Source organism: Sinohyriopsis cumingii, chromosome 1, assembly GCF_028554795.1.
Source record: "Sinohyriopsis cumingii isolate HCF-2022 chromosome 1, ASM2855479v2, whole genome shotgun sequence".
Taxonomy (NCBI): Eukaryota; Metazoa; Mollusca; class Bivalvia; order Unionida; family Unionidae; genus Sinohyriopsis; species Sinohyriopsis cumingii.
Genome location: NC_142961.1, coordinates 113,350,628 through 113,365,909, shown reverse-complemented (window position 1 = coordinate 113,365,909; position 15,282 = coordinate 113,350,628). Strand labels below are relative to the sequence as shown.

General features: G+C 35.0%; 1 protein-coding gene across 2 annotated transcripts in view; it reads right to left on the bottom strand.

The window, feature by feature from the left end:
- Positions 1-15,282, bottom strand: part of LOC149807649 (pumilio homolog 3-like) — an 85,836-nt gene that overhangs the window by 59,559 nt on the left and 10,995 nt on the right. For both annotated transcript variants that reach the window (XM_089969141.1, XM_089969142.1), the window contains exons 3-5: positions 12,130-12,232; positions 5,027-5,147; positions 2,136-2,211 (exon numbers count right to left, since the gene is read on the bottom strand). In XM_089969141.1, coding sequence (XP_089825267.1) covers positions 2,136-2,211; positions 5,027-5,147; positions 12,130-12,232 — 300 coding nt within the window. The remainder of the gene's footprint in view (positions 1-2,135; positions 2,212-5,026; positions 5,148-12,129; positions 12,233-15,282) is intronic.

The window sequence follows — 15,282 nt, the reverse complement described above, 5'->3', positions numbered from 1 at the left end:
AGTATAAAACCTGAAGCTAAGTCCACATTATTTAAAATTCAAAGTATCACTACATAATGTCATCTGGTACAAAGTCCAAAAATTGATCCTCATTATCTCATGAAGTCCTAAAATCCTCCATCATCATTAAATGAATCATCTAGGTCTAGTCACCATTAATATTGTCTGATTTCCTTTCATTTGCTCAGTCTTATGCAGATGCTTATTTAGAGAGTGAACTCAAGCTTTTCAAGTGACAGTTTGATTCTACAATTTGTGAAATCTATCCCAGGTTACAACTGAGCATACAATAGTTGTGCGACCAGATCAAATGACCACCCTCTGTTACTTGCCACTGTATCACACTTGCAGCTCAAAAAGTTGTCATGTGATTGAGGTCAATTATTTAATGGATGAGGTAGACCTCTGCTTGGCACTGAAAAAAGTACATGTATTTGCAGCTCAAACAAAAGGATTATAAACTTGAAAACAAAGTGAGTGCTGCCCTTAGAAGCAAGGACAGAAAACCTGTACAAGGTAAATGAGGTACCTGATGGTTTATTACCTAGGTTATTATAAACAGGCCGGCACCCAAGTACCCTGATAGAATCTTCATGTGCATGATTTTAAACTAATTTGTGAGATCTCAGGCATCATTGCTCTCCAAGTGCATGAATATGTACAAAATGTGCAAGATTTCTGCAACTGCATGCCCTGGCAGCATATCCGGCACAGACTGCTTTATTTCACTAGTTTCCAATCAGCAACTTGCATGCAATGATGGACTTGCCTGACTTTTTATAAGAGGAAAAAAAAAAGCACTTGTCCTTGACTAACAACTTTGATAATTTTACCTGCATAACTTCAAAAATGAATAGTCCGGGATCTCGGGCTATGGGATTTGATCACATGGAAGTCTTGGCAGACGGATCTAAGTGCCCAGCTAACAGCTGTTATATCATAAGAAATGCCTCTCCAGTACAACAGATAAATGCTGAAGTTTCTATCTTTGGGGAGTAGGAATAGGTAATCTGAGTAAGTTATTACATGTACTTTTTTTTCTTCCATTTCACAATACCCTAGTAATCAGACACAAGACATCCATCAGCGAAACTGTTTATATCCCGGTATCTTCATATTTTTCTCTTTCATTCACCATTAACAAGATTATCAGACATTTCATTGCTAAAAACGTGTGAATAATGAATGATTACTATGACTAGTGTTAGGATTGGTGACTGTTGGACATGATCATACATATCTGCAGCAATATGCCCCAGTCAGTGCTAGACATCACTATAAACTACCACATATTAGACATCGTCTCAGTATGACTACAATTGTTAAACCTATGTTAAAATTCCAAAACACAAACACATACGATTAGCTTTCTGGCAAAATAGTCTTACTTTGTTACTCTCCATTTCATTCCTTTCATAGAACTTATCCTGATATGCCATCTTGCAGGTTTTCCAACCATGGAAAAGTGCATTAATGTGGAATGGGTGTAATACTGAGGGAACAGTATATTAAAGAGAGAAAGGTGTATTAATGAAGGAAAGATATATATTACTGAGGGAAGAGTGTATTAATGAGGGATATATATATATATATATATATATATATATATATATATATATATATATATATTACCAAGGGAAGAGTGTATTAATGAGGGAAAGATATGTTAACAAGAAAAGGGTGTATTAATGGGGGAAAGGTAATTAATGCAGGAAGAGTGTATTAATGAATGAAGGGTGTACTATGATTCAAAGTACACTCATGTAACTGAACTAAACTTATATGAAAAAGCAATTTTGTATATTACTTGTATATTTGTTATTTATCCATGAAAAAATTAAACAGTGACAAATAAGCAGTCATCAGATAAATTCCAAAGAAGATGCATTAGAAATTACAGTGAATTTTGGTTCTTTGACCTGCATCCCCAAAGTGGAAGGTTATGAAAGTACGTGATAAATATGGATATTAAATGTATATGGCTTACATGCAAAATATTTCAAATAAAATAAATATTATAGGAAAGAAAGGGAATTCTGCCATAATGTATGCCAAATTAAATTTCGATCTAATCCTGTTTACTTAGCACAATATCTTCAATTCCAAAATATACTTTCTGTCAAATTGATATTTACCTGTTTTATCTTGCCTTTCACCATATCCATCAATTCATCACACAGTTCTTTTTTCTTCTCAGGCTGCAAATCATGTCTGAAAAATAAGCGTTGAAAATGAAATACACTAATAGATGATTCAATACCCCCCAAAAACAAAAACAAGAAAAACAAAGAAAAAATAGGAGCCAAATTTCTTGAACATCCAATACTTCTGTAAGGGTTTGCAGAAAAATATTGTATTAGGCCCCAAAAAGACATATTTCTGGTCGGGTGACCATCCGTTTTTTGTTGTTGCCGACCCTAGAACTTTTCCATCCCACTTATTCTAAAAAAAATTTTAAAACCAAATTCTTAATAATGATTTGTGCATCTAATTGAGTTGGTTTTGCACAGTACTTGAAGTAATTAGTATATATAATTGGATGACGAAGAAGCTGTACAGAAGCCCGGTCACTGAACATTTCTCCTCCCCTGACCACCGGTTCAGTGATATAACACTTACTGCTATTGCTCGCAACCCCAGCTGAGTCCCCAAATCAGGAAAGGAAAGGAATCATACTGGATACGCAGCATTAGAACATTGAAACCAAGCGGTTTAAACCAAGAAGACTAGAAAAAGACAACCATGCACAAATAAAATTATCTTTTGCAGCAGACAGTTTCTTTTAAATAATTCTCTAAATCTGCTTAATATCCTATGACTACTATAACAATGAAATATCCGGGATATAATCTGCGCTGACATAAATTTACACAAAACAATAGATGTCATTATGGCTCATCAATTTCTAGGTCAATACAAATATGTTCCAGTATCAGAAACAAGCTAAATAAACTAGTTGACACATAATAGAGCCAAATGGTTGTATTCCTGTAGAAACAGCCAGGTAAAGTTTCTCAAACATAACCGTTTTTCTGTTTTATTTGTTTGTCTTTAACCCCCCCCCCCCACGAAACAAAACTAACTACCTACCTTAATTTTAAAACCAGTGCATTTAGGAGGAAGAGCAATAACAAGATTTTCAAGATGGCTGCCAAGGTGGCCATACTAGATGATAGATATATTCATTTTGGACATGCTAGACATCATAAAAAAACTTTTCTGGTGAAAACCTCATACCCATATGACTTTCCGTTCAGGAGGAATAGCGATAACAAGATTTTCAAGATGACTGCTATATAGCAATAACTAAGAATGATAAAAGGTCTTTTTATGAAAAAAAACCCCAATGTAAATATGACCATTCATTTAAAAGGAGTAGCAACAACATTTTCAAGATTACAGACATGGCAGCCATAGTAGGTGTTGGAGCAGAACCATTTTCATTCAGGACCAACTACTTCATGTAATGAGAGTGTGTGTAAAGTTTCTTGGCAATTTCCCAAGTAGTTTTGTAGGAGTTGCAGTAACAAAATTGTGTTAACAAATAATTGGACATTGGACAATGACAACCAGCCATCCCATAAGTTCTTCTTGTGTATGACAAATAAAGTTAAAAATTGAGATGGATATCTTGTGGGGACAATCATGAAATACTTGAATCTGGAAAAGTTCTACATCATCTGAGACAAACCACACAATAGTTAGAGTCATATGCATATATGCACATCCTGTAATCCTCCAAACTCAAGGACTCAACAGCAGCCACAGACAAACCATGTACCACTGTATGAGAACAATCTGAAGGGTGTTTAAAGGACAATAAGAAAGGCAGAATGCAAACTTAGTAAATCCCAATTGCCATACAGTTGTACACTTGCTGGAGACAAATTTGAATCAAGTAAATTTTTAATTTTTCATTGATATAAGCGACTCGGGCCACTTAATACCTGTTTTCACTATCTGCGGCAGTCAGTGGATTATGATGATGAATAAGATATTATTAGAACATGATTGCAGCTAACTGTAAGCTGTCAGTCAGTTTTGAGAAACAGTTAAATGTGATTAGTAGGAAATAAGGAATGAAGGGGAGATATACTCTATTGTTGAACAGGTGGGCAAAAAGATTCGGTGCGATTTGCACGTGTTGTTAATTTATGTTTATTGCAAACTGAGTGTTAGAAGCACTTGGGACTGCTTAGTGTTTTTGGGTTAATTTATTTAGATAACACATTTCTGATGTCTGAACTTAACTGAGTAACACAGAATGCCATCACAAGGATGCCAGTCATCGGCTGTGAAGGGCCCTTCTTGCTTATGCCAATAAAAAATTAAAAATTTACTTTATAAAACAAGTCTGTATCAAGCACAAAGAATGTGGCTAATCTAGCTCTGAAAAACAAAAATTTATATCCAGCTGCATCTGATTCAGCTACCAGGTTACTTGTTGAAGCTATTTCTACTGCAGACTGAGAAGGGGTTCAGTTACCATGATCTGTCATCAAAACAAACTTACGAAATTTATATCTACTCTGAAATATTTAATGAGAATTTCTACTGATGGGCCCAGTGTTGAGAATTTTAATTTCAGGAAGTCATTTAAGAAATGGTCTGGGAAAAAATGAGGCGGATGTTGATGAAGGGTCAGTGACATTGTTCATAAAGGAACATTCTTATTCATTCTTGCTTTTCATATGCTATACGATGAACTGGTACTGTTATATTTATTAATAATTATTCTTGTACTTTGAAATGTAATAAAACCATGTAAAAACTGTTTAATTGTCATGTTTAAAAATCAGGTCAATATAATATTATGCATATATTTAAGTCCCGGCATTGTGGCATAAAATGGCTGGTATGGCTGAAAAGTGGCTCCAAATTTTTTTATTTGACGAATTTCATAACACAAAGAAAATTATTTCCAAGGGAGACCCTGCCTTCATATGGTGTCATGTTGCCTCATTCTGCTAAATTCAATGTAAAAATAGTACCTACATAATGTGTCATTTCACTTCCTACAACTCACCTTCTAAGATCTTCCCAGATCTTCTTTGACCTTTGGGTCATCTCATAATTATTATTCATCATTTTCCTCACTTTCTTACGCTCCTTTTTTGGCAGTTCTTTCATGGAGGGCTTCGTAGTCACTGGAATAGAGAAATAAAAATCTTTTATTATCATTTACTTTTACTTAAAGATCAAAGTTTCTTGAATGGAAGAAAATGAATTTCCAGTTAAAGATCAAAGGTGTAAAAAAAATTGTACTCTTCTGTGAACCTGCTTACTCCTTGGAGCTGAAAAATTCAACTTTAAATTTATTTGAATTAAACTCCTTGTATTATATTCACAGTATGTTATTTTCTTTTTGTTTTTACTTATCCAGAATATCAAACTTAACATCAAGTTAAATGTTAAAAGTGATTAAACTTGTTAGTATTTATTTATATATTGTATACTGTTTATTATGTACAAGGTTTAATAGCACACCAGCACAATCCTGGCTATATAATGCTGATGTAAAGTTACCAATATACTCATTAGTCGAGTCCAAATGCAATAGGCTCAGACCCAGATTTGCCACCACATAACGTGCTAGTAGATCTGGGTCTCTGCAGTTTTTTAAAGGAAAAACGACATATACCCTGATATGCAGGTGTCACATTATGCAACAGCATATCAGGAGCTTTGTTTTTAGCAGACTTATAAGTGAATATATATGGTAAGTACCAATAATGTAAGGAAAAAATTGCAAAATCTTTACGAAGGCAAACCTGTCCAAATATACAGTCCCATAATAAAAAAGTTAAAAGGTCAAAAGGTCACACTCTTTATGCACTCCTGTCAAGCTCAACCCTTCTCAAAGTATGTAAATTTTGTTGTGAAATTTTCATTCCACATATTTTGCCAAGTATATAAAGATTTATATAACATTTCAAGTCAGTAAATGTAATGTTCTCGTGGGTACAAACTACCCTGAATATAAAATGGTTCAGGTATAAAAATCCCAATATGGTATCTTCCCTTTAGAACAGGTGACTGCTGGGCACCTTTGGCTGTGTTATCTGCCCTTTCATTTTCATTAATGCCACCGTTACTAGCAGCCAACTGATTTTTTTCCCTGCAAACCATGTTTCTGTACGATATGTTATATTAGGGGCTGTCAAAGTTAGTGTTCTGCAAGGTATCATAGGGAAGATTATTAATGATTGGATGTGGAGGCATTCCCTCCCATATGCTTGGGTGGTCTAGTCACCCTCTAGTCACCTTTCAGTTGATTCATTAGTACTTTCAAGACTGGAATACTGTAACTCAATTATGTCTGGTTCATCTCAATATCTACTCCAAAAACTTCAAAACACAGCTGCTCGGATCATACTTAGAGTACCACGATCAGAACACACCTCCCCACTGCTCTGTACCTTACACTGGCTATCCATCACTGACAGACTCTAGTCCAACATACCTATCCGACCTCACCCATGTGTACACACCAGCAAGATACTTAAGTTCCTCTTCTGACAATTGTATACTCATTATTCTCCCTATGAAAACAAAGTTATATGGAGAGCGTTCTTTTGCATACCAGGGCCCAGCAACGTGGAACGAATTGCCCACTGAACTTAGACACAAAGACACAGTGATCCCATTCAAGAGTGCTCTCAAAACTCACTTATTTCGACTGCAAGAACAAACTTAAAGACCTAATAATGTTTCCTACCTTAAATATTCTCTGCATGTTTTTTTTTATGTTTTCTAATTTCATGGTGATTGTTTTTGTAATCATATTATTTTTGGTTTTTTATCTTATAGGCGTTGTCTAATGTTGTAAAGTGCTTAGAGCTTCTAAAGATTAGACGCTATACAAAGTCCTCATTATTATTATTTCATGTGGAATTGTCACATACAAATTAAGTCCATAATCATGAAATTTCGTAGAATAAAACAAATCTATTCATTCCAGATCAAATGGAAAAATTGTTGCAATGCACATTCATTCACAATATGACTCCAAATTTCAACTAGACATGCCATTTTCTTTTGAAAGTTATGTTGAGCGTGCGACTAAATTCAGATTTATCTGGGTGGAGTTATGTGCACAGTAATAATGTTGTTGTGTAATGATGAATATGCGCTTGTGTATTTAGTTTGGAATGCGGCATACATTCGGTTACTTTGTTTCATGTAGTGTATTTTGTTAATATAATTATGCATTAGGTAGAATTAAAAAAATTAGCATATATAGAAAAAATTACTGCATTTGTATGGGAAAATATGAACTCGTTTTGTCAGATGGATATACTGCACTCCCAAGGTTGTGCAGTATTTCCATTTGAAAAACTCATTCATATTTTCCCATACAAATGCAGTAACATATCAATATAAATTATTTAATTTGATCCAGAGCTCTCAAGTAGCACCCTGTATAGGAAAGACAGAAAACATTTATGGATATACAAACTACATACTCTACTTCCGATAGGGATTAACATCTCATAGCCGACCAAGAAATCATCAATATCTAATGAGCATCAGTTCTTGGATTAAGGCATTCAATGATACTGCGAAACTTGATATTGAAATGGGTGACTGCCAATATGCTAAATTTGATATTGAAATGGGTGACTGTCAATATGCTGTCCTAAGTTCACCCACATTGCAAGGAGAGCTTCCAGAAAGGGTTGAACATACCATAACAGTGAAATTTTCATCTTTCAGAAGCCTCAGCATGAATGTAGGTACAGTCACATATACATGGAGGTCCAATAGGTAATTCAGTATGCTATACTTTAATGTTTAAGACAAAAGTGAAGGCCATTATATGCCCTTTCTAAATGAAAGCTTCTCTGAACATTTAAAATCTGACTAGATGGAAGATTCTGCTTCTTGGCATCTGAATCCACATTGTAAAGTCTGACTAGATGGAAGATTCTATTTCTTGGCATATGAACTCACATTGTAAAGTATGACTAGATGGAAAATTCTGCTTCCTGGCATCTGAATTCACTTTGTAAAGTCTGACTACATGGAAAATTCTATTTCTTGGCATCTTAATCCACATTGTACAGTCTGACTAGATGGAAGATTCTATTTCTTGGCATCTGAATTCACACTGTAAAGTCTGAGTGGAAGGTCTATTGAGCTTCTATTGCATATTGAATCCATGCTTTAAACTCTGACTAGATATTATACTTTGCTTTCCTGACATCTGAATTAACAATGATAAGCCTGACAAGATGGTCTATTTTGCTTCCCTGGCATCCACAGTGTAAATCTGACTAGATGGTCAATTCTGCCTTCTCTGACATTTGAATCCACATTTTTGTGTGTGTGTGATTCGCATTTTTAACATAGCTTTAACAACTGTTCAGTCATATCACTACAATGTCTGCAATGTGGCAGTTTATAGTGATGTTTAGCACTGGGGTATCATGCAGCAGACATGTAGCATAATGTCCCACCTAGTCACATTATCCTGACACCAGGCCGACCAGTCCTATCACAAAACTCTTAATGGTGAGCACCAAGCGAGGCAGCTGTTAGTACCATTTTTGTAAGTCTTTGGTATGACTTGGCCGGGGACTGAACCCACTACCTCCCGCATCCAAGTTGGACATTCTAACCACTAGGCCACCAGAGCGGTTAATCCACATTTTTAAAACTGACACTGATTTGTTGGATTTTTGATAGTACAGGAGTCTGTCATTTATCATTCACTTCATGGTCTGTGAATGCTATTAAATGACAGTTTACTATGGTCTGTGAATGCTATTAAATGACAGTTTACTATGGTCTGTGAATGCTATTAAATGATAGTTTACTATGGTCTGTGAATGCTATTAAATGACAGTATACTATGGTCTGTGAATGCTATTAAATGAGTTTACTATGGTCTGTGAATGCTATTAAATGACAGTTTACTATGTTCTGTGAATGCTATTAAATGACAGTTTACTATGTTCTGTGAATGCTATTAAATGACAGTTTACTATGGTCTGTGAATGCTATTAAATGACAGTTTACTATGGTCTGTGAATGCTATTAAATGAGTTTACTATGGTCTGTGAATGCTATTAAATGACAGTTTACTATGGTCTGTGAATGCTATTAAATGACAGTTTACCATGGTCTGTGAATGCTATTAAATGAGTTTACTATGGTCTGTGAATGCTATTAAATGACAGTTTACTATGTTCTGTGAATGCTATTAAATGACAGTTTACTATGTTCTGTGAATGCTATTAAATGACAGTTTACTATGGTCTGTGAATGCTATTAAATGACAGTTTACTATGGTCTGTGAATGCTATTAAATGAGTTTACTATGGTCTGTGAATGCTATTAAATGACAGTTTACTATGTTCTGTGAATGCTATTAAATGACAGTTTACTATGGTCTGTGAATGCTAATAAATGACAGTTTACTATGGTCTGTGAATGCTATTAAATGACAGTATACTATGGTCTGTGAATGCTATTAAATGACAGTTTACTATGGTCTGTGAATGCTATTAAATGACAGTATACTATGGTCTGTGAATGCTATTAAATGAGTTTACTATGGTCTGTGAATGCTATTAAATGACAGTTTACTATGGTCTGTGAATGCTATTAAATGACAGTTTACTATGTTCTGTGAATGCTATTAAATGACAGTTTACTATGGTCTGTGAATGCTATTAAATGACAGTATACTATGGTCTGTGAATGCTATTAAATGAATTTACTATGGTCTGTGAATGCTATTAAATGACAGTTTACTATGGTCTGTGAATGCTATTAAATGACAGTTTACTATGGTCTGTGCCAGACTTGAGTAGTGGTATCAGTTTTGCTTCTTGCTATGATGGCAGAGGTTTCCCTGATTTTATTTTTTGAAATGTTTAGTAGTGTACTGATAGCTGCAATAGGTAAGTGTTTCAGAAGTCAATAGTGGAAATCATCAGGTCTTGCTGAAGTGTCATGGACTCGATCAAGTAGTATTCTGTAGATCTTTGGTTATGAAAGGTTTCTTGAGTATGTGTGTGATTTGGATTTTTATAATAGCTTTAAAAAAATTTCCCATCCAGTCACAATATCCTGACACCAGAATGACCAGTTCTAACACTAATCTCTAAAAGCTGAGCACCAAGCAAGGCAGCTGCTTGTACCATGTGAGACATATTGTTTTACTTGGCCAGGGTTCAAACCTGCAACCTCCCACATCCAAGGTGGATGCTCTAACCACCAGGTCACCAAAGCGGTTGAAAGGTTTCTTGTAATCTTCGGAGTTAGCAAAATGAAAATTTAATTGAACCTTTTCTTTGGGTTTTTGACACAGCAGAAACTTGTATTATATTTTCCTTTTTAATTGGTTACTACAACAGAGGTCACCATCAACTTGCCAAGTGAAGACCTTAAATAATTAAATGGTCAAATGTAAGGATGAGTAGAATGATACATGATTTATCCTAAAAAAGGTAAACATTACGTTTTCAGATCAAGTCAGCTATTCCCTCTCTTGCTGACATCTTTTTTGAGCACCAAAGTGTATGGTGGCCATTAACAATCACCATGCAGAACAAAATGCCCGGTATCAGTTCAATTTAATTGAGACCTCATCATTTGATAAGGGTGTTTTGAGGAAGATATTCTGAAAACATTTGTAGAACGGTCTCCTGAAGGCAGGCAACTACTGGGCCATGTTTTATCAGAAGACCTATTTAATCAATATTTGACTTTAAACTGCTGCAATTCCACACTATTATCGTGCCAATGATAATATTTAGGGAAGTGGTGGAGGTACAGAACTTCTTGAATGTTTCCATTGTATGGTATAAATGAGTACTCTGTACTCTGTAAACTTCCAAACTTATTTAAGATTTTGAAAGGCTCTTTTGGAAGTATATATATACCAAATGAGACAGCGATCTGCTGCTCTTCTTGTGGACTGGTTTTTCACAGGTAACATTGGATTTCTTATTTGTCACAATTAGATGGACCTCATTTTCTGCTCTTTTTTTGTGTCCAGCACTGATTTTGGAGGCATAAAGACCAGGCAATGTTTGCATGGGTAGAGACAGAAATTCTAGAAGGTTATTTTCTCCACCTCCCTGGATTCACACGGGATTTCCAAGCAGTGTTAAGAGGACCTTTGTCTTCCCCTAATTTTCTGGGTTCAATGAAAGTCATACCTATCTCACACTTTACTTGTTGAATCTGATTTTCAAGCTTCCATCTGAGGCAGTCTCTGTGGTAAAAAAAAAAAAGAAAAAAAAAAGAGGTCACCTTAGTGATTAACATAAGAGATTTTCTCCTTGCATGGTGCTTTATTGTCATCCCTCCTGCTTACAACCTTACCTCCTTTGGCAGCCACCTTTGTGATGATCGTATTTCTGACAGTTTAAGTACTGGCAGGTAACACAACCTTAATCAAAGCAGATGAAGTGGCACAGTCAAACATCAAGATATATGTATTATTGGGAATCAACTTACTATTCAGCTAATGTTGACTCATTTTACCTGTAAGCATTCAGTGATATAAGATTTTCAATGAATTCAGACTTAATGCAGCCGTCTAAATCATGAGAGTATACAAACCCTTTGCACATTTTAAGATGTCTGTTTGGATATGCCTTGATGGGTATCTCTACAAATGTCTTTCAAAGAAGATGATCAGAACAAACTTCACATCTGTATGCTACATGTAGTTGGCCTGAGCTAAACTTTTATACCACTCTTTGGTTTTCTAGCCAAATCCAAAAGTGCTTCCTGTCCTCCATCTACACAGAATGTAACCCACTGCAAACAGAACACCTTCATTAGTTGCCTCTTATGACATAATGGGATGCAGACAGGTCCTATTCTACATGTAGATCCCTAAATGCTGTGTGATATAATCTGCATGTTAACTGTATAACCACTGAGATCCCCACTCAAGGAGTCTGCAGTGGCTCATTGGTTAAGCTGCTAGATGTATATACATAAGGTTGCAGATTAAAACCCCCCACCCACCCTGTTCAGCCTGAATTCACATTAATAATGAATATGCATGGATCTTCCTCATACCAAACCCATGAGATCTTTGTGACACAGACTTACATAGCAATAGAAAAAGATCCTAGAATACAAATCATTTCAACTGTCACTTACTAGTTTCATCTGCAAGAGTTGCATCTAGCTTCTTTTTGCTATCATTTAGATTCTTCTTAGACTTCAGAGATTTCAGCTTTGACGTTGCCTTCTTTAGCTGCATCTGAAATTATCATAATTATACCCCATTATTCAAGTATTTAAGAAATATATTTTGATTAGGGTTAGCTATTAAAGCAGACAGTGTAACCAGAATGAGTTTAGGACTATCCTTTCTTTTCTTTGACAACACGAGAGTTCAACAAGAAACCCACCAATGGTGGTATATTTGGATTACAATCCACAAAATATAGATCACAGCAACATACTTTATAAAGATGGTAGAAGCACCCTTGTGAAACAATTACATACCAAGTCATACTGCTCTGCAAGAATATGACAAAAAGTAAACTCAAGTGTTGATACCAAACAGACGAAATTTTCAATCCAGAAACTGATATTGCCTTGTAAACCGGTCAAAATGGACTCATTTATACTATATAAATGTATTTTAAAACTTAGAGAGAACACAGGTAGATTTTTAATAACACCAAAGGAGTAACTGATAACAGTTACCATTCAAATTACTTTCAACTGGCTGTTTTAGTCCTCTTGTCCCTATAATGAGTCTATCTAAATTAGAAATATTTCAAAATAATGCAAACTTCCACATTTTAAAATGCTATCTGGAATTTCATTCCTAACTGGTCTAATTTTATCCCCCAAAATATATGCCCATATATTATTTCCTATAATCTTAGGAACACCTTCAGCCTGTCATTTGACAGGACTGATGGTAAATCACCCTAATAGCTGACCTTATGTTTTGTTCCTTTTTTGATTCACTGGAAATTACTGTCACTGCACACATAAATTTCATATACAGACAAAACATGAATGTATGTTAAGTAAATTAGTGAAAAAAATCTGATGCCTATGAATGAATTGAACAAAAAGCAATATCTTACAAGATGAGTTAATCTTTCCAGTCAGTATCGATTCCTGTATTTTTCTTACCCCCACTCCCTTGTGTCCCTGCCTGGGAGTCATAACTGGTTAAACCACTGAGAAAGAGTCACATGACATAAATGGTTCTTAAACTATATTTGATTGGCACATTGTGCAGTGTCTCAGTGGTCATGCTTACAAATATTAATATATTTACATGGATATTAATTAAAAGATAAATAAATAAACCAAGGTTTACATCACAACAAGGACGGACAGGTTGTGAGCAGTCACTGAAAAATGTGAAACAAGGATACCAAATTACATATAATAAAAATTATCAATATTTTCAAATAGTTATGCTTAGGAAAAATTATATAATTAAACCAAAAGAAATATCAAAGACAAGGAGGGAACAAATAGAGAAATAGAAGGATTACAAAGTGTTATACAAATGAGCACAGAGTCTCATCATCACACACATAGACAAACAGACAAAAAATGCAAACAAACATGGATGACAAAAAAATTGTTAATAGCAAAAAGGCACATTAAAGCTGTACCGATGTCACTTTTTGCCGATTATGCCGATACAGCACATAGCCGATTATTAAAATTGCCAATACCGATTAAGAAACCGCCTGTTCTACAGTTAGTGAAAGCACTAGCATTTGATTGACAAGTAAACCATGCCCTATTTTTGTTATAACTAACAATGCCCAAAATGGGTGCAGATTTATGTTAACAGTTCAAATGTGGTCTCAAGCTACCATACACGCGATAACTATTTCCCACATTTTATATCCCACCTTATTTCTTATTGTTAACTCATATATGCAAATAAAACTCTTTACTAAATAACATATTTATTGTGAATTAGTTTTTTTGCCTATATATATATATATATATATGGTACAGTAATGCCAGATCATGACTCGTGTAAGTTTCACTGGTGGGAATGGAGATCATAATTTGCTTGTCGAGAAAAAGTCTACAGCATTCAATGATCATTCCTGGGATTTTGGAAGCAGTTCACTAAGAAGCAAAGCATGCAAAATGCGGCAAAAATAAATTTCTGAACTTCTGGTTGACAGAGATGTACTTTGTGAAGCTAGAACGGGGGGGGGGGGGGGGGGGGGGGGCATTTAATTCCTAAATGCGTGAAATCAACGGTCGCATTATATTATCTTACATTGTAAAGTACGATCATAGGGTTTTAGTATTAAAATGTCATTATCTAAATAAAGTTTCTTACAAAACTATTATTTGGAAAATAATATACATAATATAGATTTGCTTAATACCTGACAATGCATTTAGATCAGGTGACAAGACCTATGCACTAACTGTGATGCGCAATGCAAAGACCATGAAAGTAGTGCAAAACAGTCATGTAATGATTTATTTTGTAATATTATGGCTATATTGCTTGTTGTCAATAAAGTAATAACTATCCCATCTTTTTCAATTTACACTGCCTATTACATTAATAGTCTTGGAAAAATATTCACTACTTATTCTGGCGACATTTTTTTAAAATTTGGCAACAAAATAATGAGATTGGTGATTTCTTTTGGGCGACGACTTTTTAAAAGCCAGGACCATCCCTGTAATATGTAAGCTGGAAGTTCAACAGCCACACAAGGCCTCATTGGCTGGTTGGCTGCAGTGATTGGGATGACTGCATGCATGGTATTGATAATTTGTTGTGAGCAGACAATCAGCGGTAGTTAACAGCAAGCGTGCTAAAAAGTATTTACTTTTAAGAATATACTGTCTTTCAATTAACCCCCAAATCAATGTTTATTCCTTAATTTCCACTATTTAGTTATGATTTAAAATTCAAGCCATGTCAAGATGAATGTTATGATTAAATTTATATTTTGGAAATTTGTTTACATTGGCACCGATTATTTCAGCCGATAATGATTATTCCAACTGTTCCAATAATTGGTCCGATTATGAGTATGGCCGATTAATCGGTATAGCTTTAAGGCACATATGAGGTATGTGACCAATATGAGTGCCAAGTTTTATAGATATAGGGGTGAAACAATACACATGTGCTGCATATCAATATGATTCATGATACACAGCCTATGCTATGATGCATGATCAATTCATATATCAACCTGATGGCCTTTCCTTCGTTAGAAGGTGAGTCAGTGGTAGGTGATACCTATTTATAAGATTCATTTCTTGTATTTCCAGTATGCAGATTACAGA